Consider the following 27,331-nt stretch of genomic DNA (forward strand, 5'->3'; position numbering starts at 1 on the left):
AAAGAATGACCACTAAGAGCACCAGAAACAGGCCACGCAATGACATGTGGACCATGACCATAGGACCAGGGCTCAGAGTACCACGTGGAGCAGGAAGACCAGTACCTGGCAGTAGCAGGACCAGGTGAGAACATTCACGAGAACCAAAATAGCCAGAGCCAGAAATACAAAGGGGACTGGACTAGGAGGACCAGGACCAAACGGTTGAGGATCAGAAAGACTCAGTTAAAGCGAATGAGGACCAAGGGGACCTAGATCATTTGGAGCAGTACCTGAAATGCCATGAGGACAAGGCACAGTGCCAAGAGGACTAAGATGACCAAAAAGGCAAGAGCTAAGAGGGGAAGGCCTTAGAGGGCCAGGACACAAGCAGTCATGTAGACCGAGGGAACCAGCACAAGTAGGAACTGATGTGCTAGGAATCAGATGAGCTGGGTGAGAAGGCTCAGAAGGACCACATCAAATGGAGGTGGGTCAAGAGGATCAGGAAAGAAAAGGAAGAGCTAGAAGAAGCGGGCCTGAAAGGACCAAGATGGACAGAAGGACTAGAACCTAGAGGATTAGGCATACAAAGACACAAACAAGGTGGGACAGAAACAAAAGGATCAAGTCTAGTTGGCACAAAACAAGCAAGAGAACAAAGAATGTGAGGACCAGGAATAGGAAAACCGTTGCTAGGGAAACCAGACTGAGAGTGAGGAAGACTAGGAGAAGCGGACCTGAGGAATCTTGAGAAGATGGCTAGGCAACCAGAGCCAGCACGCCAAGAGCTGAAAAGACCAGGGCAAGGAGGACCAGTAGGACCACAACCAAGGTGAAAAGTAAACCCAAGTTACAGATGCCCTGGGGTATCAGGACTGGCATACCAGGACACACAGGACCAAGACAAGGATAAAATGGAGGACCAGGACATGGAAAGCCAGTATGAAAGAAGCCATGATGACCATGTTGGGTGGCTAAGGACAGGATGACCTGGCCAAGGACAAACAGGATAAAGTGGACAAGTTAGTCCAGGATAACAATGAGTAGGAGAGCCAGGGAGAAGAGTATCATGACATGTAGGAAGAGGGCCAAGAAAACTAGTCAGATCAGGTGGACTAGGGCTATTAAGACCAGGAACCAGATGGGGAGGATTAGGTGGACTAGAAGGACCCAAATAAGCAGGACCAGGAACAGGTCTAGGAGGACCAGAGCGGTCAGAATGAAGGGGATCAGGACCTTAAGTTCCAAGTGGAGCAGGAGGACTAGAAACTGGGCTAAGACCAGGCTAATGAGGATCAGGAGATCCTAAACAACCAGATCCACAATGGCCAGTGGGATACAAATGACTAGGCCCAGCACAAGAGGACCTAAAAGCAGGATCAGTACCAGTGGATGCAGTACTAGGTGCACCACAAGGACCAGGGCAGTAAGAATCCGGATGACCCCAAATTGGAGGACTGGGAGTCCAAGCCCTAGGAGACCCAGGACAGCAAAGCTAGGTGGATAGGGACCCAGCAAACCAGCAGGATCAGAGTGAGGATCAGAAGTACCAGGGTCAGGAGGCCCAGGAAGGGTTAATACATGTATGGACCAGGAGCAGGGCCAGGAATACTAGGGTCAAGAAGGGCTACAACCAGGAGCACCAGATTCAAGAAACCAGTACCAGGGTGACCAAAAAAAGTTAGACAAGGGCCTGGATGAGAATCAGAAAGGCCAATAAAGCCAATAAAAGGCAGAATTGGAACAGGACTTACTAGGACTTCTTTTTTTAAGCTAAGGGGTGCTAATTAGGTTTTTAATTCATAGTGTTTGCGGTATCACAGTATCTGCTATGCATGTGGAGATTAAGGTCCAAATATCTGCAGTCCAGCGATCCTGGTTCCATTGCAGTTTGACTTGCACACATTCTGTATGTGAATTGTTGTTCTTGCTGAGATGATTTTTTTTTAGTTCTTTATCCAAGTATCAATTGATTGAACTAATCATGTGTTTTATGTACTTCTATGGCCTTGTGCCGATTAAAGAGAAAGTTAGATGTATTGCAGCTGCAGCAAGGTTGCGTAAAGTAGTGGGCAAGTAATTATAATCAAATTCTACACTAACTGCATATAAGAATCAAGTTATCCCTTTCTGTATTTTCCTATTGTCTATTGATGGTAGGACATACTGGGAGTTGCATTAATCACACAATATAAGTTATGTTACGAAATGAGACTGCTCATGATATGCTGGTAGTGTTAGCTGCTCTTGTAAATTTTGCACATTTATTATTGAGATATCTTTGCTACAACCATAGAATTGTGACAGATGCAGTTGTTTTTCGAATAGTTGCACGTGGTTTAATGGCAAGTTGTTCTTACAAAGTATTGTTATTTAAAATAACTTATCCTGGAGATTTGAACGTTTGGAAATCTTTAATTGCGATTTTAATGAAATTGGTTCAATGAATTGTATGTTTCTTTTATGTTTTTTCAACTGAATAAAGATCCTTGTAATGATGAGTTTTTTCTGAGTGAATACATTGGGTAGATGGTAGGAGTAAGGGGTAGGTCATAGGTTTCTTTTGTTAAAGGTGTCAAAGTTTCTTAGCAGGGCTGCTCTTTTATCTGTACCTGATTACTGCACAGGAAGGCTGACCTAGCACTATTGCTACTGCTGTAAGAGCCAGCACCGCATACAAAGGATGTGCCTGAGCTACAGCCATACAATGATACTTCAAAGAGAATCACCCCAAATCAGGTTCTGAAACCTCAATAGCAGATCCACATCCCATATCTGGAAAATTAGTATTGAAGTGGAACTGTGAAATGATTGATCTGGAGGTCACACGAATGGAGGTAATAAAATGTCTCTGTAAATTCAGTGTCTGATTTCTTAACAGTTTTTGTAGTAAAGTCAATAAATAAAAAACATCTATTTTTCTTACCAATATTTGTAATAAAGTCAATAAATAAAAATATTTGTGAGTTTCTTTTCATTTGTTTCTTTGATGCCTCTATGTCTTTCTCTAATTTACTGGAAAAATTAATTCATATTCCAATGACATTGAGATCAATTAATTATAGTCCTATTCGTTTGCTTGTGGCTCATCGATGGAAAACATCTGCTGATGGTCTGAGAGAGTAGGGGCCTTTGAAGGAAGAACTTTATACCGTCTAGCCTATTTAGAGTAAAGCCTGGCAATAAGGGACAGGAAAAATAAACAATGACAACTCCCAATGTGTGAACTATCCTTTTTTTTTTAAAAACAAACTCCTACCTTGGGAGTCTGTTTTTGGAAAATAAAAGTTCTTAAAGGTTTGGTGGCTGCCCATCATGTCTGATGGTGCTGTCTTTCAAACATTTTGTGCATAGACAGGAATCAAAATGACAGCAGTTCCTGTCAATGTAGAGAGTTGTCCACAGAGCCAGCAGTCAATTCTAATTTTGGCAGGCAGAGATCCCTCAGGATGGCAGAGGTATTGTTCTCCACCAACCTGATGGAGTTGTATCTGCCTCAAAAATCTAAATCAGGCCCATAGTTTTTCTTCCTTCTGTTATGAGATTGAAATGAAGCCTCTCAATTATGCTGTGTTGGTCACTTTATAAAGGGCCCAATGTAAACTGTTTCTATTTTGATTAAATCCCCTAAATATTAGATGGCTCTATGTCACTGAGATACAAATACCCAATTTTGTTTTTTGCTTTTACAAATCATCATTTTCGGGTGTTTTTGTCTGATTTGTTTAGTTGAACTGAACCAGAATAAATAATTCCAGAATGCATTGATTTGCTTCAGAAAAAGAAGTGTTATGATAACATGGGCTATTAGGTAATTCTATATCAGGCTCTGTTACCTTTCCATTGTATTGTGAGTAGGAGCGAGTGCATAGCTTTAGAAGAGTAAACAGCTACAAATCGTCTTGGAAAGGTTCTAATCATCTTTATCATCAGTTACCTCTGCAGGTGAATGTAAAAGAGTAGGAGCATTCTTGGCACGTGAGACAGATCCACAAAGGGTCTCTCAAGTTGTTACGTCTTGGTCCATGGTGTAATGGAGGGACATTCTGTGCCATTTCTGTCAAGATAACTTGGAAACATTCCAACATTTCTGAAGGGTCTCATTTCTCAGAATTGCAAAGGTTTGTGACCAGAAAAGTGCTTATCATTATATACCAAACCCTTTTTATGAGTCGGAAAATAATTTTGTATAGTAAAGAGACTTTTGAGATCGCTTCCCAATTGCAAATGGGAGGTGTTGCATAAGTTGCGACTTTGGCATAACATTATTAGGTGTGCTTCCTCATCCATGATTGGCATGGGTGAACTTGGTTCAATGCACAAGCGATAAACATGAATGACAAGTTATTGTATCCCCGCAAGACACTATTCAATGTGTTATTGACATAGAAGTATTGCTTTTGGGTTACTAACAATCCCATAAAGGTATTATGCAAACAGCAACAAACCTTAGTTCATTATTCACTGTATCATAAACGCTGTACTAAGAAGAATTAACACTTTAAGTGAAAACTTATTTATTACTACAGGAATATGTTTCTCAGTACATCTAAAACAACTGCACAGAATATTATAAAAACAGCAAGAAAACACGTTACAAAAAACGAGAACCAAGTGAACACTTCTAGCATCGCTAAAATGTAATTTACAATTTTATCTAAAATCAGCACCCTGATGCCTACTTCTATGTGCTATACTATGAGAGCACGAAAGGCAGAGCAATTTACATTCATTTATATCTGATTCACATATATTAATTAAAAATTGCCCATTATTTGCTTTCCAAAACTCAAATCCTTGAATAGCCAAGTTTTGACTAAACTCAGTGGAGTAAAACAGCTTGTTGGTAGTAATTGGATTTATCAGAAGCTGTTGTGGCTACTGTGTAAAGTAAAAGACTGAAGGGTGTGACCTTTCAGCACTCTGAAAGTAAGAACATTTCTTTTACAAATTAGAATGGCTCTCAGTAGGCAGAGTCTCACAATGTTCCTATTGTGTGTAGTTGTGAATTTCTCTAGGTTAGCTAGTGCTATTTATGAAATAATGTGCATAGTGATGATAGCAAATAGCAATACATTTCATACTAGTTTGCTAAATTCAAATAAGGATCTTCATTATTCATAGTAGTATATGCCTGCAAATCAGACACCATTCTTTTAACACTCTCAATGACCTAATCATCTGAAAGAGAATTGTGTATTACAACAGCATTCATTGACACTTTTACCACATAAGGCAATTGCAATGTCCCAATGGGTCCCATAATCTGATATTGGAATTTTTTCCTTGGCTATGCCTCAGGCACAGGATTGGCTGTAATGTTTGCAGCGTAGAAACCTCTTTGGGTTCTGTGGGATGAAAAGTGAGGCTGTAGTACAGGTGATACAATTGTTATTGCAGGGGCAAAATGTCTGTAAAGAAGCAGTATAATGACAAATATTTTGTAGATAACCACATGATGAGAAGAAAAGTTTCCAAAGCGATCCAGGCATAGGACCACGTAGAAATCATATACTTGTCATGAAACCACTGACAAGCATGGAGCAGTCATTGGTGATGAATGACTGTGAAAGGGGTTGAAAAATCTTCTGATTTATTTTCAGCATAGTTAGTCTTCCGGGACTCTTGAAAGTGTACCAAGTCACATGATGTAGCATCAAGTGTAATTTCATAGTAAACAATGTAATTACATTGGAAAGTTGTACTGTCATATTGGTAGCATCAGCTGTGTTAGTTGCACACAGTGTTCTGCTAGAGTGTTAAGCTGAAATATCCCCAGCTGGGAACTAAAAGCTAGGAATGTTAGTGCTTTGTTCAGAGGGTATGGTAATGAGAGTAGAGAGAGAGGGGTATGGTATTCAGAGTAGGAGAAGCTGAGAGGCACTACTCTGAATGTACTACTCTGGTGTCTGCAGATGCCTGCTGTAGACGACTGGCCACATAGTGCTTTTTTTTTTAACAAGGTCAATAGACACCTGTCTGTTTCTCCTTGATTAAGGCAGAGGAGACAGGATAACATTACTGTTCTTGGGGTGCCTTTTACCCCAAGAACAGTGATGGGTGGTTTGTGGGACAGTTCAAAAGCTTGCTTGTCGTAGATTTTCTCCTGAACTAGGTCCCCAACTTTGGGAACTCACCTGTTGGCAGCAGTAATAACCTTCTCTTATTGTGGCGGCAGACTGGTTTGTCTTAAACAGCTTATCTCTGACTTCTTGGATGAAAAGAGAACCTTTTATGGAGTGCGTCCTCCCAATAATTGTCTAGGCAAGTTATTCAATACTCTCTGAACTCCATACAGATTATACCAACTAAGACCTAAACTTAACACCCTAACAGTCAAAGCTTGTTTAATCGTGCCATTGGCCCTCTCTACAATGCCGTTTGATTCAGCTGTGAATGGGTTGCTGAAGTGCAAACAAGCTCCCAGAGAAGACATTGAATCCCTGTAAGTCTTGGAGGCAAATGCAGGACCGTTATCTGAGTGAAATGATTGAACTGCCACCATTGACGCTAGGCAATGCAAATCATTTACGACTGCTGAAGCATTTGCATTTCTCTGTAGCCAAACCTGTAGGAATTGAGAAAATGAATCAATAGCTAACAATTCTTACTTATATTGGTCAGCTGAATTTAAGGACCGATGTGGTCCAAATACATCACCAGGATGTGGATATTTGAAATCATGAGGGGGGCTGGCAGAGGTCTTTTGACAGTGGAGGGTTTAATCTGCTGAGAAATGTCTCATTGTCTAACATAGTGCCAAGTCGGTTTATATAAACTAGGCCACCAATAGCATTGCTATGGTTGCATTTATTCCAGCATGTGCAGATTCATTCGGCACTTGACAGATTATTAGGTATTATTCAGTCTCCCACGCCTGGTATTGTAACTACCAGAATGTTCTCCAGATTGAGGGTACAGGAGTATTAGGGAGAAAAACCTACAGGAGGTTTCTTAGCTTGCTTGGTTGCAGTCATGGCTGTTAAAATATCTTTGTCGAACTTCGTTTGAGATCTGGTTAAGACAGCTACTCAAAACAGCCTGAATTGTAGCTGTTGCTATTTTGTCAGCTGCACAGTTCCCTTTAGCGTGAATACCACTATGCTGATGACCCAAAGTGTGCCTAACATGGACCAATGGAAGCTTGTCTTGTAAGACAGCTACCTTTCCCCAAAGCTGTTTATTTTTTATAGGTTTTACCTTTGAATCCTTCAATCCATTTAGCCACCAATGTTGCAAATTGACATTGTAACCTTGCACACAGAGAGCTGAGTCGAGCACAGTGAGTGTGGGAACTGACGAGTCAGTCTTTTGTAATGCAAGTAGAAGGGCATGTAATTCTGCATTATGTGCAGAACTGTCATCTAAAAGTTTGGTATGGGTGCTTTGTGGGATGAATTCACCACCTTCACTACACCTTGCAGGCTACAGAGTACTTACATTTAGTTCCTACCACAGGTTGGGTAGAGCCATCTGTGTAAAAAATGCTCTGATAAGACTCAACAGGTAAAGGAGTCAGAACAGTATCCTGTTCATATTGGAGAAATGGTTGTGTACAAAGAGAGGGATCACTCCTGAAACTTTACATCTACTGCACTCAAAGAAAAGGCCCACTGTAAACATCTTGGATGTAGCACATGAGCATTAGGAATGTTTCCCTTTGTGGCCGTCTCTAGTGCTGGTATGGCAGTAACAATCACAATATATTTTTGCTGGGCCAAAGGGTGCTCCTTCCAAATAGCTGTTTGTTCAGCCGTCAAAATTGAATCAATGAAAGCAAATTGTGCTTCTGTCCTGGAATGCAAGTGAGACTTGTAGGCAATGGAAATGGTCGGTCCTTCTTTGTAGGCCACTGAGGTGTAACAATAGTAACAGGGTGTGACTCTGATACCTAGGTTGGTTTCATTGTCCCTATTTTGTCAATATTTAGTCTCAAGCATGTCTGCTTTTAGAATATGCAAGATATCAGCATGTGCATTCGGGCACAGTTTAGAGAAACACATGGAAGAAATCAGGTCATACAGAGGCTTCCCTCTCTCTGCTTAGTGAGGTAAATAAGTATGTCGAACGTTAAGAAACCCCAATAAGGATTGCAACTTCTTTTGTGTGTCCGGAGGCTGCAAGGTCATGCACTTCTGGAGGAAGTCTGGAGCTAGTCCCTTGCCCTAACTGGATAATTCATATCCAAGGAAGGTTGCCGTCAGGTAGGTTATCTTGGATTTTTGAAATTCATCTTGTAGTCGCTACTCTGTCTACCCTGGTAAGGTGTAGATTCAAGTCATTGTCATTTTAGTAGATATCATCAATGTAAGATCTGGTTGTAAGATCTCAATTATTCATGCTGAAAACAAGCCAGGACTATTCTTATAGCCCAAGGACAAACCTCAGAATGAAAACTGCACTTTGTCATAACTGAAAGTGGTTAGATATTCACTTTCAGGTGCTATATTTTGACTGAAAACCCCATTGAAAATTTCCAGGATAGTTTTATATTTTTTCCGCCACATATTAGTCGTTACACCTGTGCTATGTGCATTTTGTAATGCATATGTTAGGGTGTGCGAATTTAGATTTCTATAGTCCAAGACTTTTGTAGAAGAACCATCTGGTTTAGAGACTGGAAAAAGTAATATGTTCATAGGTGAAAGATAGAGCTATATCATTGCTTGATATTGCAATTGGTCTAATATTCCACTCGGATTATGCAGAAGGGAGGCTCAAATAATGCAGCAAGGTTGACTAAATTATGGGCCAACAAAAAACTAATTCTGAAGCTTAATGCAGCACAACTTGTGATGTTATTACTTCATTATTTTGTACGTTTTACACGTTAACACTGTCTGGTCAATGGTTTCACTTCATTAGTGCCAGTTCTACACTCAAATACAGGTATATGTAAAGGAAGTAGGAACTGCCAACCTTTGTAAAGGACATTCCACTGCGTGACAGCACATGTTGCAGCGCTTTTAGTAACTTTTGATCAGTTTGAGTTGGAAACATTTTTTAAACCTGCAGAATATGCAGCAGATGATGGATTATTTGGCAAATGCAGCAACTTCATGATTATGTAGAAAACACTGCAGAATTACATAATTCCAGTGAACCTATTTACAGGGAGTGTGAAAAGAAAGACTGTAGCATGCCAATTTCATACACAAAAAACATATTAATAACTATAAATGAACTGTACAGACATTTCAACATATATCAGCAGTTATGAAAGCACAAACTAAACACATTTTGTTTTGCAATCCTGAAGTGTGATGGGAATAAAAGATTTTAACAGGAACAACAAAAATCTTGGTGAAGCACAAATGATAAATATTGTATAGTATTGTATTGTATTGGAATGCATCATTTGTATAGCGTGTACTACTCCACTGTGTGGCACTCAAGTGCTTAAGTACATGGGCAGCAAGCTTCACCATATAAGGAGGTGGGTGATTGGAAGGGTATTTTCTTTGTTTTATGATCCTATATGGGAAATGTTTCCATCTTGTGCATGATGATCACAAAGGTTCAGTCATCATGCATGTTATGGAATGCAGTGCATACAAGGGAGGTGAATTATATGGTGTAAGATACACAAAAGCCCAATTTGAGGTTTTTCAGTATCCTGGCAGTTTTGACCAGGTCTGCATGCCCCTTACTGGTATTTCTTATGATTATTGTTTGCTTAGCTGGTTTCTCCACTACATTGTACAATCAGAAATGTGTGTACAGTGTGGGCCTGAGCTGCCATTGTTGGAGGGAGAGAGAAGTGGCGAGATCTGCTGGGATGTGCATTGTTACTATCATCCCATAGCTGAGTATCATTGCGAGATGCAAAGAAGCGGCCAAAGTGTATAGATATTTGGAACCTGCAATTGTGGACAAGTCCTCTGATTGACCCGAAGTGTGACAGATCTTTTCAGTTACCCCATTGCATTTAATGTAGTGATGGCTGGTTTATTGGTTGCACAGTAATGGTGATGAACAACCCTTGCAGCACATATGTCCTTATTCTTGAATTCAGAGGAGTAAGTTAAAGTTGGCTGCCGACCGCTGAGTATTATGATATTAGTATAAGTGTGAGCCAGAAATTATATATATGAAATTACATAACTATATGATACCTTGGTGAACCATAGGTTAGCCCTTCATAACTTACCTGCCTATCGAAAGCAGTTTGCTGGTTCAGTTGTTTCCAATCAGTACATTGTAAGTGGATGATTGAGCTTAAAGATGTGACTGTCTTTCTGGGTTCTGTTGCCAGAATGTGTGGTGGTGTAGTTGTCTTGGAAATCACCATGTTTTCAAATAACTTTGAATGTGTAAATGCTCTTGGATGCTTTGGATTCTGGCTGGTACTAAGTTCCAGAGCTTGGTGGATACTACTTAGAAAGCAGTGCCCTCTATGGATTTCTTATAATAAGGTGGAATGATGATAGGTGGTGTAAGCCTGGAGCACAGTGTCTTGCTTTCTTTGTATTGTTTGAATTTAGATTGTAGGTATAGCGGTCTTTCTCCTTGGAGGCTCTGTGGATAATAAATAGTTCATTGAACATTGCCCTACTTGCTGTAGGTAGCCAGTGGCGTGATTGGAAGACTGAAATCATGTATTCTCTTGGGTGAAGGTGGAAAATAAGTCTTGCAGTAGCATTTTGGATTAATTGCATTTTGTGAATGATGATAGTGGGTGCGCCAAGGTATAGGCTGTTGGCATAATCAAGGTTGGAGATTTTCAGTGTGAGGATGGTTTGCAGTTAATGTTCGTATCCAAGGTATGGGAGGATGTAAACTAATGTTTTCATTGTGTAGAAGGCACTATGTTCCTTTGACCATGTGGCGGTAGTCTGCTATTCTTGCCAATGTCTGCAGGTTGTAATCTCTGTATTGGTGGTATAGATGCTTATTCATCAACCATGTGTTTATGGCATGATGGTAGTCATCTAGATTTAAATTGTATAGGTCTTCCAGACCATCTATTTTAAAAATGATTTGGGTGTCATATGCATAGTTGTAACATGTGAGGTTGAATGATTTAATAAGGTTTGGTAAGGAGGTTAGGAAGATGCAGAATAATAGAGGAGATATGATGGAACCCTGAGGGACGCCACAGTGTTGTATGTGAAGAGCTGATGTGAAAGCTGGTACCACCACTAGTTCAAAATATAGATGTAGAGGCTAAGAATTCAATAGGCATTGGCTGAACTATCTTCCCACCTTTCACATATGATGTGTCAAACAAGAATTTGCTGTGTGAAAAGATTGCACAACATTGGAAAACATTAAGACATGATTTTGTTGAGGCAGCAACGTCATGGCCTTTACAATTCCTGGTACATAGGTGGTTGTCACAGCTTAATAGCCATTCAGAAGCAATGTTGAATCAGGAGAAAACTCCAGATTCCAAAATGGCATAGTGCTTTGATTAGACTATTGTGCTGGGGAAGGATCATGATAAGTCAGGTACTTACATTGTTCCAGCCTACACCTGCTTGATTTTAAATACAGCCTGAGTAGATAATGTATCTGCTCTAGAGATCTTTATTTTGCTTTCAGTACCCAGACAGTTTGTTAAGTTAATGTGCCCGCTGGGACTGATAATATCCTAGCTAGCAGCATTGTGAATCTGAAGTGACCCAATATAGCCTGCAATGTCACAAAGGGCTCCTATAACAGACCATTTATCTTTCAAAAATAGTTTAATATCGAGATAATCCTGCCAGGGTCAACATGCTGAGTATTCATCTCTTTGAACCACATATTGTGGAAACCATAATCAGCGCATGTGTGGCTGAACGCATTTATATTACAATTGACCTCTCATCCCCTTGTCATTTGTTACTATATGCTCTTGATGAGAGTGAAGTACTAACACCTTCTTGTTTTAATTCATATCAGCCATGTCTACATTTGCTTGCATAGTTGCTGGAAATTACAGCCTACTTGCAGAGAAGTCTAAGTTCTAGTAAGGAGATAATTTGGCTTTCTAGTGTAGATTGAAATAAAGCAGATCCTTAACTGTTTCATAACTTGAAGCTTAACTTTTATCTGCACTTATAGCAATGCCAAACTATCCCTCTGGAGGTAAATATTTTCAATTTCTAGTACACACTGCAAGCTTTCATGCTTTGTACATTTACCCCTCAGAAAAGTGTATGCTTGCTCAAGCAATGTTAGCCACATAGAGGATACCATTTTGAGGATTCTATGCAAGGAGTCTACTGCACGTCAAAGAGTGGAGAATGTCCATAATTCTGGACTTGGAGGACTCTGTGGCATCCAAATGGGAGGTACCATGTAGGTAGCTTAAAAGAGAGATGTTATCACAGAGCAGGATTTTAGATGCAAACCATGAAACCGCCACTTACACCCCTGGAGGCAGTGCTGCTGCCTGTCCATCTACTGCTCCTCTAACTGGAGATGGAACTAGTGTCCTCAGCTGGGACACAGGCCTCCGATGAACACATCCCGGGCTCACACAGACATCTATTCTTTACCATGCCTTCCTGTCTTGCTGGTCGATGTCTAACAAAGGTCTTTTTTGTACAACACCTTTTGAACAACCTGCCTGTAACTGAGGGGTGTATTCTAATGTCGGGGTCTCCTTCAAGTTCATGCAATTTTGACTGGTGCTTTTGATCAAATGCAATTGAATGATCCATCTTCGGCACAACCTATAGTGAAATTCATTGTGAGGCTTTCCCAACTTCCCCTGTATACAGACCTCTAAATTCTTTTCACCACTGTTGCAGCCCTAAAATGTTTAAAACACACAAATAATTTCCCAAAATGTTCTAAATAAATATGTTCCAAGCTCTCTATAAAGGTATTTCAAATTACTGCTGAGTTAAATCAAAATCTCACTTACAAAGGTGGGCGGAATTAGGAAACTCCACATTTCATGAAGCATTTAAATTTTCCTACTTTTACATAATGTAAGGTTCATCCTTTCGGGCCTTTCAGGTGTCATAATTCCCTGATGCAGAATAGATAGGACATCCTTCAGCAAAACAATAATGACTGCGGAGGCTGTAAATCCACGACCTGAGGTAAAAGGTGCTAGAGGGAGGGCTCTGAGATGAGGCCAGCTTATTTTTTATAAAGAAAAGAACATCATGACCTTTGCATTTCACAAAGCTTGGAAAGGTTAGAAAATGCACAAAGCTGCAAGCCAGCCTCCCTTGCATCTTTACTCCCCTCTACATTAAATCCCATCTAGTTGACAGGATTTAAAGTTGGATTGCAGAAAGTTAATTGTGTGTGCTTTAATATGTAAAACATCCACATATTCCTTCACAATGAATCATACGTGCATTCTACTCTAAATATAGAAACCTGAATATCAATGTTGCAGAATACTGAATCCAAAATATCAACAGGTAAGTAAGTATAGATTTCTTATACCTTACTCCACATATATATGTACCTATGCAATATGTATATATCTTGAAGGTATGTAGATGTTGAGTTAGGGATAGGAAATAGTAAATCTATAGTTTCCAATATGCCCTTACCTTTCAATACTCTAGCCTCAATATTCTTGTAATATGATATTCTGGGTGTTGATATTTAGTAGTACAATCGGTATATGGGAAAAAAATGCACTGATAGGGAGCAGCTTTAATGTTTGGTCATAGCTGAGGGCCATGACCCCCTAAAAATATACATCTGGCTACAGGCGTAGTATTGTGCTTGTGGTTCACTAGGTAGGAGAATAACACGCAGACTAGAGTGTTTGACCTACCCCGCTTGGTTTCTATATAGAGCTGGACCTTGTCTTACCACCCATTCACTGGCTTAAATTTCCCTGATGTCTTCAGGTTTCATGGAAGAGAAGACTACCTTTATGACTTCCTCCCTCCCGTGTGCTTCCCTAATGTAGGCTGGAGGCCAGTCTTCTTCGGCTAGGTTGATGTCATAATCATCGAATAATTGTGTCCAGAAGACTGCTTTGATACTACGTGTCATTTCCCCTTCAATTTGAATTTTTAGATTGTAAACCCTCTCAGGAGGATTTAAATGTTGATCTGCAGTCTCGATTTGTATGAAGTCATCAGTTGGATTTGCATCCGGAAACCTCTGAAGCATCTGATGTACTATCATAACTTTTGAGGTGCTGTCTAGAAGACCTCTCGCCCAATTCCTGTTCCTCAGAAGGACTGGATCAACATCTGTTTTAGAAAGTCCACCCACTTTCTTCTTTGGTACTGGGGTTTTAGTGTCCAATCCTTTCTCTTTCCTCTTTCGCCGACCTCAGTCTTACGTCCTCCTTCACTTTTCCTACTGTTCTCCTCCTTTCTTTGGTTTTCGGATCAGCTCCAGCTTTTGAGTCTTTTACCTGCAGTGTCCTGAAAAGAATGTGAAGAGCGGCTTTCAGAAAACTGATTACGTAGTGGTGTTTTAATTTTTTTACAGTCTCTTAAGTTATAACCACCCCTTCCAGATTCCAGAGAAACAGGTGATCCAGTTTGTTTGTTATCTTAGTCTTTTGTTTGTTCTTCTCTTCCATTGCATATTTCTCTTTAACAGGACCCTTAATGTCATTTTTAGGTTTTAAGTGTGGTTTAACAGGTCGAGTACCTAGGGTATCTCTGCCTACAAAGGTATAAACTCCTACGATTTGTTTTGGTAGTTCCCGCTCACTGTCCTGAACCAGAACTGCTTCCAGTTTCTGATCTATAGCCAGAATTGAAGCTTTTCCTTTTATGTTGCTTAGGATTGTAACGGAAACTATAGAGATGTTTCCCATTAATTTCATTCCTAAATCCAGAGCTGGGGCACCTCCGTGCTTGTTTTGTACTTGTCAAAGTATACAAGGGAGGACAGCAAATGAAGGCGTACAATACGTACTGGTAGAAATGCATGCATAGATGCTTCCCAAGGAGTTACACTCCTTTACCAGAGGCACCATCCCAAGAGGAAGAAACAGTCAATATTCGATGTTTGTCATTTGGGTAGCATGCGGATACACTGCTTTTAACTGACTGGTCTTTTATTGAAGAAAGTCTCAAAAGTGCACCCATGGTATTTGTCCTTGCATTAAGTGCAGCTCTACAGCTTTCATGAATTCCCAAGAATTTACAGAAGTAGGACAAGAAATAGTCCTCCTAGAAAATATTTGGGAACTGCACTGTAGCATGAGCAAATACGCATGTGTGGATTTGCTCATGTGAAAATCTGAGTATTTGCAAGTTCACTTTCCCTCCAACCACTTTTGTCCCAACTCTGGGGAAAAAAGGTATAAGTCTGCCATTGTCAGGAGTAAATTTCCAACATTTTTCAGGACGGGAAAAGATTAGAGAAGAGTTGTTGAAAACCCTTAAAACATGCAAGTTAGAAGGTTTGCACAGACTCAAAATGACATTCTAACCCTGGAACTATTGCTTACCACTACCTTCAGCCCAAGTATGTAGATCTGCGGAAACATGGCAACATAAGGGGATTTCAAGAATTCAAACACTACTATGGTATGAGCCCTGGCATCATCAGAGAGACTATATCAGAGCTCTTACATAATGAAATTGCCGCCATAATTTGTCACCGCACTACATGGCACCAAAGAGACAAGTGGATTTTGTTACAGGACAAGTAGATTTATGATGCAACCTGCCTTGTGTACAAGTAAATATTTTATTCAACTCCACACCCTTGTACCTAGATCCAAGTTGGCTCCACTGAGGGCATCTCTTAACTCTTCTGCAAGGCTCATCACAGGATCCAAAGGAAACAACCACATCACCCCCGATCTGAAATCTTTAAACTGGGTCCCTTAAGAGGCAAGGATATAGCTGAAAAGTGCTTGCATGACCCATAGAGCCCTACACTTCAACACACTGAAGTACCAGGCAGAAAAACTGGACCTGTCGGGCGGTGGCAGATCTTCTAGTAGCACCTTACTGTTAATACCTCATAAATTTCATAAAAAGAAAACCTACAACTGAGCTTTCTCTGGAATCACCCCGATAATTTGGAAAACCTTGCCCCCTGAAATCAGATGGAACCCCTCAACTACTTCATTAAAAAAATAAGTCAAAGTGCTTCTGATTAATAAATGTCTCCCCTAGAACCAACTGGCTCTAATCTCTGGGCACTGATGCAATGCAGCGTCTACACCCATGGATATTACTATCCTGCCTTGAACTTGTTTATTGACCTATTGCCTTTATCTTGGTGACACCTTGTACCGTTTGCGAGTATGTTCGTTGTTTGTTCTACCTGTTTCTGCTTGCTTGACCATTTGTAAAGCTCTCCGATACCCTCTAGGGTCATGTTTGCGCTATATAAAACTTTATAAAGAAACATAAATATATCTTTATATATCTTTATCTGTATATCTCTATATATGTATATGGAGATATACAGATATATAGATATATTCACTGAAACAAACTAAAGGTTAAAGTAACGTTATAGTTAGGTGAATTTGTAAGTGACCACATTAATGTTTTGAACTAAAAAAAACCCACAGAATTTCACAAGTTATAGTTAGCAGAGCTAACTATATCTTGCGCCACCGCCGTGCACCGCTTATGACCTCACATATGACATCCCTCATGACATGCTCTATGACATTATTTATGAAATCACTGATGACATCTAAAATGACATCATCCAAGCTTCTTTTGTACACATTGCTCTATAAACAGGAATACAATTATACTGTATTATATATATTTTGTGAATTTTTGGCCCCGGAGCTGGGCTCCCCAAGGCTATTTGAGTCTCAGGGAAGGGAGCCACGAGGCCACTCCCCATTCCATAAAGTGTCAGTCCCAGGGGTGGGCTACCCAGGGCCTTTTGAGGCTTGGAAGAAGGGGCTGCGAGGCCCCCCTCGCCATTAAATCAAGGTTAAGCTCGGGGTTTTTTGAGGCTCGCAGAGGGGCGTTGCATGAACCCCCTCCCTATTTTATAAAGTTTCAGCCACGTTAGTGGGCACCCCCTCCCATTTTTAAACAGAGCCTTATGGTTGGGCTCCCAGGGGCATAATGTAATTAAATGCGGCCAGGCAGTCATTTTTAATTTTTTGGTCCTGGGAGTCTTGCAGAAGTGTGGCATTTTGAGCCATTTTTTTTCATATTGGCCCCTGGTGGGTCCCTCTGGGTCCCATCCACTGGGCCTAGAGGGACAGGATATCCCTACCCCGCCCCTTTATATCATTTATTTGTGAAACTTCAGATCAGGGGACTAAGTCCCAGAGTCCTGTTATGGCTGCCAGCAAAATGTTCTCATGTTGCTGGCAGCCAATCAGAGCGCATGCTCTTGCAGGAGTCTGACACCTGCAGAAGCAAGATGGCCTAAGGAAAATAAAGCTCCCTGGGGCAATCAAAAAGCTCTATAAAATTGGTGCTCCAGCGAGTGTCTCTGAGACTCTCGTGAGCCCAGCCTTCCAAATATCTTTATTGTTTTATCCTTAATGCCTCGAAAACTACTGAATGGATTTACACCAAATCACAAATAGCACAATCTGTGGACCAAGATCTTGCTTCCTGCCTGAGTTTCGTGTAATTTTGCTCAGCAGTTTTTTCTGTAGCCAATTCTCAAGAAGTCTATGAAAAATGCATGGGGATTTTGCATTTAGGATCCCTCCTTCTCTCTCGGCTCCCGCTTGACGGATCACCCTGAAACTATTCAGGAAGGAGCTCAGATAGATCAACTTTTTGGGGGAAAGTTTTGAAGATTCATCAAATGTGGCAAAAGTTATTAGCAAACCAAAAAACACTCCATCTATGGAAAAGCAGACCTAACTATAACCGTGCGTAATGTTTACAAAGTGTGTTTTCCTAATTACACTATCACATGCTTTGGTGCCCAGATGTCCCAGTGAAGTAGTGAGGTTGCATGTGTCCTGAAGGATGCACATTTGGTTCTATTGGTGACAATGTTATGTGGGATAAATATTATTGTTTTGATTAATTTATATATTACTCTAAATATTACTGTGTCGTACATGGAACAGTGGCGTGATGGATTTTAGTATGTGATTACTGCATTCTGCAATTCAACAGGCACTCACTTTGCAAAACATGTTTCTACAGTTAAGAAAACAAGCCTGAAAGTTCAGATCAACGCTACTGGTGACACAGTGAACTTGAAGTTCCTTCGACCAAGTCCAAATATTAAACTTGAAGGATTTATCCTGGGGTATGGTAGCAACTTCTTCTCAACTCAATACATCCCACTGCCTGAAAATGGAAAGTTCTATGACACAGAACTTGGTAAGTGGTCTACAGTTTCCCTTTCTACTTTATAGAGCCATGTTTATGTTTAACTCTATTATGACAAAAGAGCTTCACCATACAAAGAAATATTTCTTCTGCTATACGCTATTGATTTGAAACGTGATATCCAATTTCAGGAACTGGTGATGAACTATATTTGTATACATGGCACCATGACCTTGAATTGTGAAATAAGAGAAAATAGTATCAACAATATGACCACAAATGAAAATATAAGATTGAATGATCCGTTTTGTTATGGCAATGTATAATGGGTTAAGTGATCAGTTCCAGAACTATCAGTGGCAAACCTATGAGTGAGGCTGCCATTCTCATCTAACAGCTTTAATGGTGTTTACAAAAGACAAACATTTTAAGATGTGAAATGATGTAATAAGTTAATGATTCTTGTTTGCTGAACTATATTGCTATGGCCAAGTGCTGAGGACTATACCAGCCATTAAAATCCTTTTACCTAATTTAAAGGTGGAGCTGCAGGTGGCAGCCTATTAACATAATGTGGACATTTGACAATAATCATGGACCAAAGTTATTTAATGCTTTAAAAAATTCCCCCACGGATTACTGGATGCTCTAAATTAAACGGGGAGAAACATAAAGAGAAACATTTAAATGCTAAATCAGAGGACCTATGCCAGACATAATTCACCCTCTGCCACACTATTTTATTGCAGCTGTTCCACACCCTAATCAACATGACATTTCTAAGGTGCTTCATCTTATTGAAGTTCTCTGTGATAATTGTGGATAATGGTGCAATACATTGATTGTTGTTCTTCATTAGGCTCAGTATAAAGCATATTAAATATATTTGTCACACAGAAGTGAATCAAGCATAATGTTTTGGAAGCATTCCTAGAGGATGTTCACTTTCAATTTTCGTTGAATTGTGAGTAAATTTGACAAGCATTAAAGAATTACACTATCAAGAATAGCCATAATGTTTACAAAGTATTACCTGAAACATTTTTCTTCAAATCACAGTTCTCTTGAAACTAGCATCCCTTCAATCTAATGAGCAAATGGGGAGGTCAGTCACTTTCAAGGAAAGGTCGTGTGCACAACTACTCTTGGGGCTCTATGGAAAAGTGGTTGTGCCCCATCTCCAAATATACCATAGCAACTATTATTTCCTGCATCTAATTTGCTCCAGATGGCAAACCAGCAAAAGCACTATAGTTGACATTAGGACCACACTATATAAGCAAATAAGGCTGATTTATATTTTACAGAGCATTTTAAGTCTCACAATAAATATAAACACTACTATCTATAGTATTTTCATCAAAGTTAAAAGCTTTGTGGTTAGCAAATATTTTTCATGTAAGTAAGCACTTGTCAATCCTGCAAATTCATAAGTAAGTCATGTCTAAATCTTCACTGAGATGAAACCACTTACACAAAATACTTTGTTAATCAGGCATGTATGTTCAAGTGTAAGTCACATCTAAGACAGGAGTAAAGAACAATTACTCTTTGAAAATGTTTCATGATTTAGGCCTTTGGGGTGACCCTTTTACGAGTTACCCACTTTTTTTGAACCTCTAATCCACGGCTTGGCTGTACTAATTAAAGCAATCCACAAACACACTTTAAAAAAAATCACTAAATATAAAGTCTATTTCCATTTGTGAGACAGAAAAGCAATGAGAAGAAGCAATGTGAATATAATCAGGACCTACCACGGCCTCTTTTCTATAAGCTCACCTGGAATGTTGTATCTTTCTACGCCTAAAGGAAAGGTTTTGAAATTACACGCTAGAGTGCCATGTTATTGTGATTATCTGTAAGATGTTTATGATGATGAAATCTAATTCACAGACACACCTACTGGTTATTAGCAAAACATATCTATACATGTTCACTGTGCGTTTTCAAATTGCATTTAGCTTCTGTCTGCTATGTGTCCACAGAGGTGAGAGACAAGATCAAATGTTATGCCACACAATATTGACATGATATTAACTCTGTATAGTACTCCAAAAGACCTTGGGACTTAAGAGATTGCAATTAAAACTAAAAATGCTGCAGGGGAATACAACTAGTAGGGGTATATGTACTAACTTGTTGCATCCTTCTATCATTGCTTTCTGCAATTCTTTAAAATTATCAAAGCCAATAACATTTTGTTGTTCAAAAAAACACCAGAGTATAAAAGGTATCATTTAGTTAAATAATGTCCTCCCTGAAACATTCACTTTTAATTCCCAAAAATAAAGCACGTTGATGGAAAGCATCATGGCATTTCAGAGTGGCATTTTATCCTAAGACGTTATTCTGCTAGTGGTAAACTCCTGCTTTAATATACATGCCTTGTGAGAGGACCAGTGAGGCATGATCTATTCTCAATTTTTGAGCTCTCTGCCATACATCTTTCTACCCTTATTAAATGCCATAAAGGGTCTAAATTGAAGCCCACCCACCCCTTGAGATTGAATGCCCCAGCATGCTGACCTAACGTGATCCCCATGATATACCCTGTAAATAGCATGCACTTTGGATGTTTTCCACTTGCCACATATATAACATATAAATACATGCATACCTCAAGGATACATTACATCCTTAAACATAATAAAATGCTACAGGTGTAAGGTAGCTTAAAGTAAGAGCTGTCTACTACCAACATGTTGTTTCCACAGATCAAAGATCTGATGTAAACTCTCAAACTCAGAAATCAGAACCAATTTGCAATTGTTAAAATGCCCAAGTAATGATGCACATTCTGATTGAAGCGTTTAGTGAGCAGCCTTTTCACTTCCTTGTGGAATTGCTGAGGAGGCATTGCCAAACAATGCCTAATAAGTATGGTTGCTGAGGAAAGCTATGGGGAATGTGGATGTTTTTGTGATCTGCCTTGACAGCACAGCTGTTGCCAGACAATTATGTGAGAATGTCCAGGTGAGAGGGGCTTTGCCTCCCCTCACATGGTTGGGAGCCAGGGGTATATGTTTTGAAGCCGCAGACGGTATGTGCTTCCAAAAAAAAAAATGCTTGCCCTCCATACAGCTGTGATCATTTTGTAAATTTATCCAGATGCATGTGCTTGAGCTTTCAGAGGTACAGATATGACATTGTAATGCTATTAAGGTATCTTGGATAAATAGATAATTTGTGACGCTTTTTCCTGTCTGCAGCATTATGGAAGGAGGACATTCATTCAGGTGCATTCATTTGTATGTCTGGTTTGACAGTGTGACTTGTCATCTGATCTTTTAACCTAACCAATATTATTCTAGAGTTCTTGCTTCCACAAAATATATATCCATCCTGATGCTAATTTCCTGTAATGCCTCACGTTACCATACAACATTCTTTTAAAGCCAGACATATTGGCATTGCCAATGCTTGTCTAAAAAGGGTACCCTACTTCCCTTTTAAGCAATGCACCATTTTTTCATTTAGCAAGGCTGAGATATTGGCTATTGTGTAAGGCATGAGGATCACCAATCAAAAGAAAAAACAATTCTATAGTATCTTGTGGAACCTGTCTTCCGTATGAACAAGGCATGATCAAGTTTGACTTCCCACACAAGAGACAAGAATGTTTGCATAGCTGTAATCAGTATTTAACACACCGAACTCCGCCTTTCTTGCCTTTTGTTTTGCCTGCTCTTTTTCCCTGATAAATTTGGACAGGTTTGACCTGTCAGAATTTATCAGGGGAAAACTGCGAGGCTGTGATAATTATTGCACGTGGTAATTCTGATCCTTTTGCAAACCTTTATTTGAGCAGGGATTGGAATGTTGCCCGTAACTTATAATGAGACCCTTTGTGTTTAGTGGGCATTTACAAATAAATTGTGTGTTTTCACCCTGTGGCCCTAGTTCACAATAAGGCTTGCCACATGGGTAAGTTAACTTAATTCTGCAGATCTTTTGTATTCAGCTTCATTACACTTGTATGTAAATATCCACTATCATTGTTACAATTTACACAGAGAGCATATGCACTTTATCTAGGGACTTACTAGTAAATCAAGTATAACACACAAGATGATGGATGGAATGTTGCACATTGGCAAAACATTCACCCCCAGTCACAGATCTGGGTTTAATCCATCGCTATTTTACTCACCACGCAACCCCAGTTCAGACATGGCCATATGCAAATCAGTCTTGACCCTGTGCCTCATGGGAACAGTCCAGCCCGAACTGCCAAGCCATGTCTTCCCTGGACCGGAATCAAGCATCCTAGGAATGTTTTGCCAATGTGCAACATTCCAAGATGGAATGTTGCACATTGGCAAAACATTCAACCCCAACATTCCGTCCATCACCTTGTGTGTTTTGCTGTTCGCCCTATGTGGGAAGGGTATGCCCAGATGTGGGTCCCGTGCTCACTACGCCACTGGAGTCAAGCTATCCTGGCTGAAGAGGGGTGAAACCCCGAAACCGGTCCTAGGATGCTTGATTCCGGTCCAGGGAAGACATGGCTTGGCAGTTCGGGCTGCAACATTCCGTCCATCATCTTGTGTGTTTTGCTAGTAAATCAAGTATGTCAGCCATGTATAAACCAATCACCAATACAACTTAGACAGAGAGCATTTGCATGTTAGCACTGGTTTGCAGCGGTAAAGTACCTTGCAAGAGTGCCTCGCGTTAGTCGCCTCAGAATAGGTGGGAGATCTTTTTCCTACCTGGGACCACTTCATTAGAATAAACTCCCACTAGACCTTCGGCTAGCACACAGCCTGGATATCTTCAAGAGGAAACTAAAAACCTGGCTGTTTAACAGCTAAAGCCAGTTGCCTGGTCGGTCTCGCTCTGCCTAGCTGCTGATTAGCTGTGCGCTTTGCAAAACAATAGAACATAACATAACTGGTTAGCAGCGGTAAAGTACCCAGAGTCCTAAACCAATAAAAACAAGTTAAAAAAAATAGGAGGCAAAAGGCAAAATGTTTGGGGATAAACCTGCAATAATACGCCCAGTTCCAACAACAGGCCCAGTAGAAAACTAAGCATTTAATGGCGGTGTACAACATGCTAGTTTTGTGTACTGTTGTCACTAATTGTACTGGCATTATAGATTAGCCTTCCAAAGTAAACGGCTGCTTCTATGTAATGGTTTCTGATCCAACCATTTTAGCGATAAAGGTTGGCAATTTAACTTCGTCCTCATTAAGACTTCTTCTACAAACAAGCAATTAATACAATTCATATTGGCAAACTGATGTGGTTAAATAGTGATCATCATAGCAAATGTGTATATTTTCCTCCTAGTGGGCCGTAGCTATGGAAGTAATCCGTTTTAGCGCATTCATCTGACCTTGTTTTGGAAGTTATTTGAGTAACACATAGTAAAATATGTTTCCTTCTACAATTTTCCTTGCTCATTTATTCTTGTCACAATCTGTTCCATCATACAATGAACTTTTATTTTTGCTCTAAAGAACTTCACAGGGTTGTTAGGGAAACCTACAAAGAGATGTCTAAATTTATGATTTTAAACAAGTCCATCTACACAGCTTTCCAACATCTATGTGCTGTTGCACAGCCAAGATCTTAAGAGCAAGTTTGTTTTGGAAGGAAAAGACTCTGTTGGCCGTCCTTCTACGATATATTTTGATGTGTTTTTTAATCGGCAATGGAAAACAACTTTCATTTCCTTGACATAAATACACTTATGTTTTTCCTCTAAGTGAGTCTAAGGTTTGTTCCAGTTTTTCAACCAGTGCTGGAATAGGTTGAGCCAAACAGGGGACCCTGTGCAGCCTTTTATTGTATAAACCTTAGTCCTTGCAAATGTAAAGAAGCACGTGAGGGTTTTCCATGAACGTCGGGTGCTAATATTAAAAGTGAACTCTGATTGTATCATCTAGGTCTTTGATAGTGAGTTTGCAGTGGGAAAATTGGAATGTAATGTTTGGGTGCCGTTGTTTTGTAGGTGTTTTAAGTTTTCACAAAAGTGAACAATGTTAAAGTGTTGCTTATTTGAAACTTCAGACAGGTTGATGTGGCTGCTACGTGGTTTACCGTTGAACGATTTGGTGGTCAGGGTCGACCTCCTCCATTTCAGAAAGTCAATGGCCTCCTGAAATAACATCCCCGAAGCAACTCTAGGGCATTGATACTCTGACCTGGGGAAACATATACATTTTAAAATACAACATCTGAAAAATGTCTTATTGTATTCTGTACTTCTTAAAATGCATCTACTGCATAGATGCATGCTTTGGGGGTATCTTGGCAGTGCTTTGTGCTTGCAGTGGTGTGAAGAAGGGCCTGGCAAGCTAGCATGTGTAGCATGTTCTCAGTATTTTTTCTTCAATACATTTCAGAAGCTAGAGATAGCCATTTTTGCCAGGGTGTGCAAACATAGAATACCCTATTGCCATTCTTTTTTTGTGATTGGATGTCTTAAATAATCTCATCCTTCCATTCATGAACACTTTGCACCAGCTCATTTAAGTGTGACACTATATTTGCTTACCTAATACCCTCTACTTACATTGCTTCTTGAAAAGATAGAAAATCTAGAACAAATTGTGTTTGAAATATTGAATTTAATAATAGAGGCGTTTACCCAATTATTTATGCCACGCACCTATACCTTTTACGTGCCTTGTTTGGTAAAATAATTTGCCTGTCAAGTTTTCCTTGAGGAATTTGGTTCAGTAATAGAAACTTCATTGCACTTGCTAATTGTAAATATGCAAAGATGTATCACACATTTGCTCTATCAATTTCCTGGGCAACAATATTCCATGCGCTCAGTCATTCTTCTGTATTAACTTCTTTATTCCAAACTATAGAAGCTTGGCACATGAAAAAACAACACAATTTCCTTCCTATTTACATTCAAAAACAATATTTTATATACACCACTGCATGTACCTATTAATAAACACAAACCCTAATACAATCAGATAATTACAGATTGATGCAGATGATGGGAAGTTTGAAAAAACGGTACAGAAAAGCTCTATTTTTGATAGACTCAATTAAAACCTTGTATGCAATTCATTTTGGGTTCTTAGGTTTAGAAATGAATGTTCCAGTGTTCATTTGGACCTCTGTTTCGGATATATTTTCCAATTGAACTGTTTCAAAATAATGGACTTGCTTAATGAACACCGAGCTTTGTATAGATGTATGTATGTATCACTGTAGCATAATTAATCCATGGATTTTGGGATCCCTAATCTGCCAAGCATAATTGACAAAATTAGGGTGCTGAAACTAAGTTGAGTTTTTTGCCCCAGGCCATATAAAACTTGAAATCCTATTGTCAACTTTCATGAAATATTTTGGCTGTAATTGGCAAGGAAGTGCGGTGAACATAAATAAAACCAAGTTCAGAATTTACATTTTAGTAGCTGCACCCCATTACAAATATGAAGATTTTTCTGTCTAACAATAAGGCCTGTTATTTTTCTCCAAAAGGGAGATAATTACTACCAAAGAGTTCCTCCAGCTTCTTCAACAGCCAAATTCCCAAGTATCTTTTAGGTTTATCAGAGTATCCTTTTGGGAGAAAATAAGGAAGATCCTCAGTGGGGGCTGATAGACACAGAACCTCAGGTTTATTTACATTTACCTTAAATCCTCTTAGTCTGGTTAATTATATGGTTTTACTAAAAGCATTTTCTGGATTGTCTTTTGTGAAATCAAAGAATTGCACATACTTTTAACATTGACATCGATGTAGTAAGTGATAGAAGGTCACTATCCTCTCAGAGGGTGATTGCTAATTATTCTATGAACAGTGCAAATAAGATGGAAGATTTAGGGCATCCATGGTGTGTACCTTGGATAATAACGTTATCTACAATTTGACAACTGGGAAGCTGATAGACCTTGATGTAACACCTTAAACAAACCATGGTGTGTGTGGGAAAACCCCTATTTTCCATAATGGAAAATAGCCAATCCCACTTCACAAATGTAAGAAATTGGTTTATTAGTTGAGGGGGCAGATAAGTACCCACCTCAAGTAATAATCACAATCTTTGTGAGGGTGAAGTCTTAAAGTCACTAAATTATCCTGAGCTCAACCCCCTGGCAGTTATGGCACAGGGCAGGCATGCTAAACCTAGAGGTAATGTGTAAAGTATTTATGCATTACTCAAACAAACAATAATAAAGCCAAAATAAAACGCAATGAAATCACAGACCAATTAATAAAAATAGTACATTTTAATAAATAAAATGAAACCAAACGATAACAATCCACTCAAGGGAATTAGAGTTATGAATTTGTGAAGTTTAATGTTCAAAATAGCGCCAAAAAGTGTTAAGTGCCATGCTCGGGCACCTGGTTGTGCATGACTGGCAGTAAAGGCAGACCACAGTGGAGAATGGATCAGATACAGAAACCAGGCCAGAAGATTACCTTTGGACTTAGGGCCTGATTTAGAGTTTGGTGGATGAGATACTCCATCACAAATGTGACGGCTATCCCACCACAGAAATGCAAGTGCCATAGGATACAATGTATGTGTTATACGCCGGATGGGATATCGGTCATTTTTGTGATCGAGTATCCCATCTGGCAAACTCTGAATCAGGTCATTAGCTTCTGAAATGGAAGTCAAAATCCCTCAGCAAGGCAATGCAGCAGACTGTGGCCAAAGATGGTTCCATGTCATAGGATAGCTGCTGGATAAGGGCAGGGAGAAGCTGTTGACTTTTCATGGGAAATCTCTGAGCTTGAGAATTTTAATTTTGTGCCCAGAGAAGGTCCTTCATCTGCTGGATACTTTTCTCTCCTTCGCCCGGTGAAGATTTATACCTCCAGACTTAGTCCTTTTTTTGCAGCTTATATTCTTCCAGTGAGAAAAGGCTGCAGGCTTTAGCCAAAGAGGGCTCCATGAGGCCGGATACCTTCTCCATGAGGTTCAGTTGAATCATATTTGCTGCTGCAGAAAAGTTTCAAGCGGGAGCAACCTGAATCTTTGGCCCAGCTGTAACACACCTTTGTTTCAGCTTGGCATGTTGGTCCTAGCCCCACACTGGTTCTCAGAACAAAATGTTAGCAAAAGGTCTCTAAGTCCCAGATATTATGATAAGTTAGGAGGTGTTCACTTTGATACTTGATGTGTCCCTGTCAATCAAAGAGGAGGTCAGCCTTATGAGTCTTGGTGTCACATTTGGGGTCCTCAGTACAATGAAAGCAGGTC

At 39.8% G+C, this 27,331-nt stretch overlaps 1 protein-coding gene across 1 annotated transcript in view; it reads left to right on the forward strand.

Annotated features, from left to right (window-relative positions):
- Window positions 1–27,331, forward strand: part of ABI3BP (ABI family member 3 binding protein) — a 1,978,933-nt gene that overhangs the window by 296,637 nt on the left and 1,654,965 nt on the right. The window contains exon 2 of the mRNA XM_085622401.1: window positions 18,006–18,185. Within this exon, the coding sequence (XP_085478527.1) occupies window positions 18,006–18,185 (180 nt within the window). The remainder of the gene's footprint in view (window positions 1–18,005; window positions 18,186–27,331) is intronic.

The sequence above is a fragment of the Triturus cristatus genome, chromosome 8, assembly GCF_964204655.1.
Source record: "Triturus cristatus chromosome 8, aTriCri1.1, whole genome shotgun sequence".
Lineage (NCBI taxonomy): Eukaryota > Metazoa > Chordata > Amphibia > Caudata > Salamandridae > Triturus > Triturus cristatus.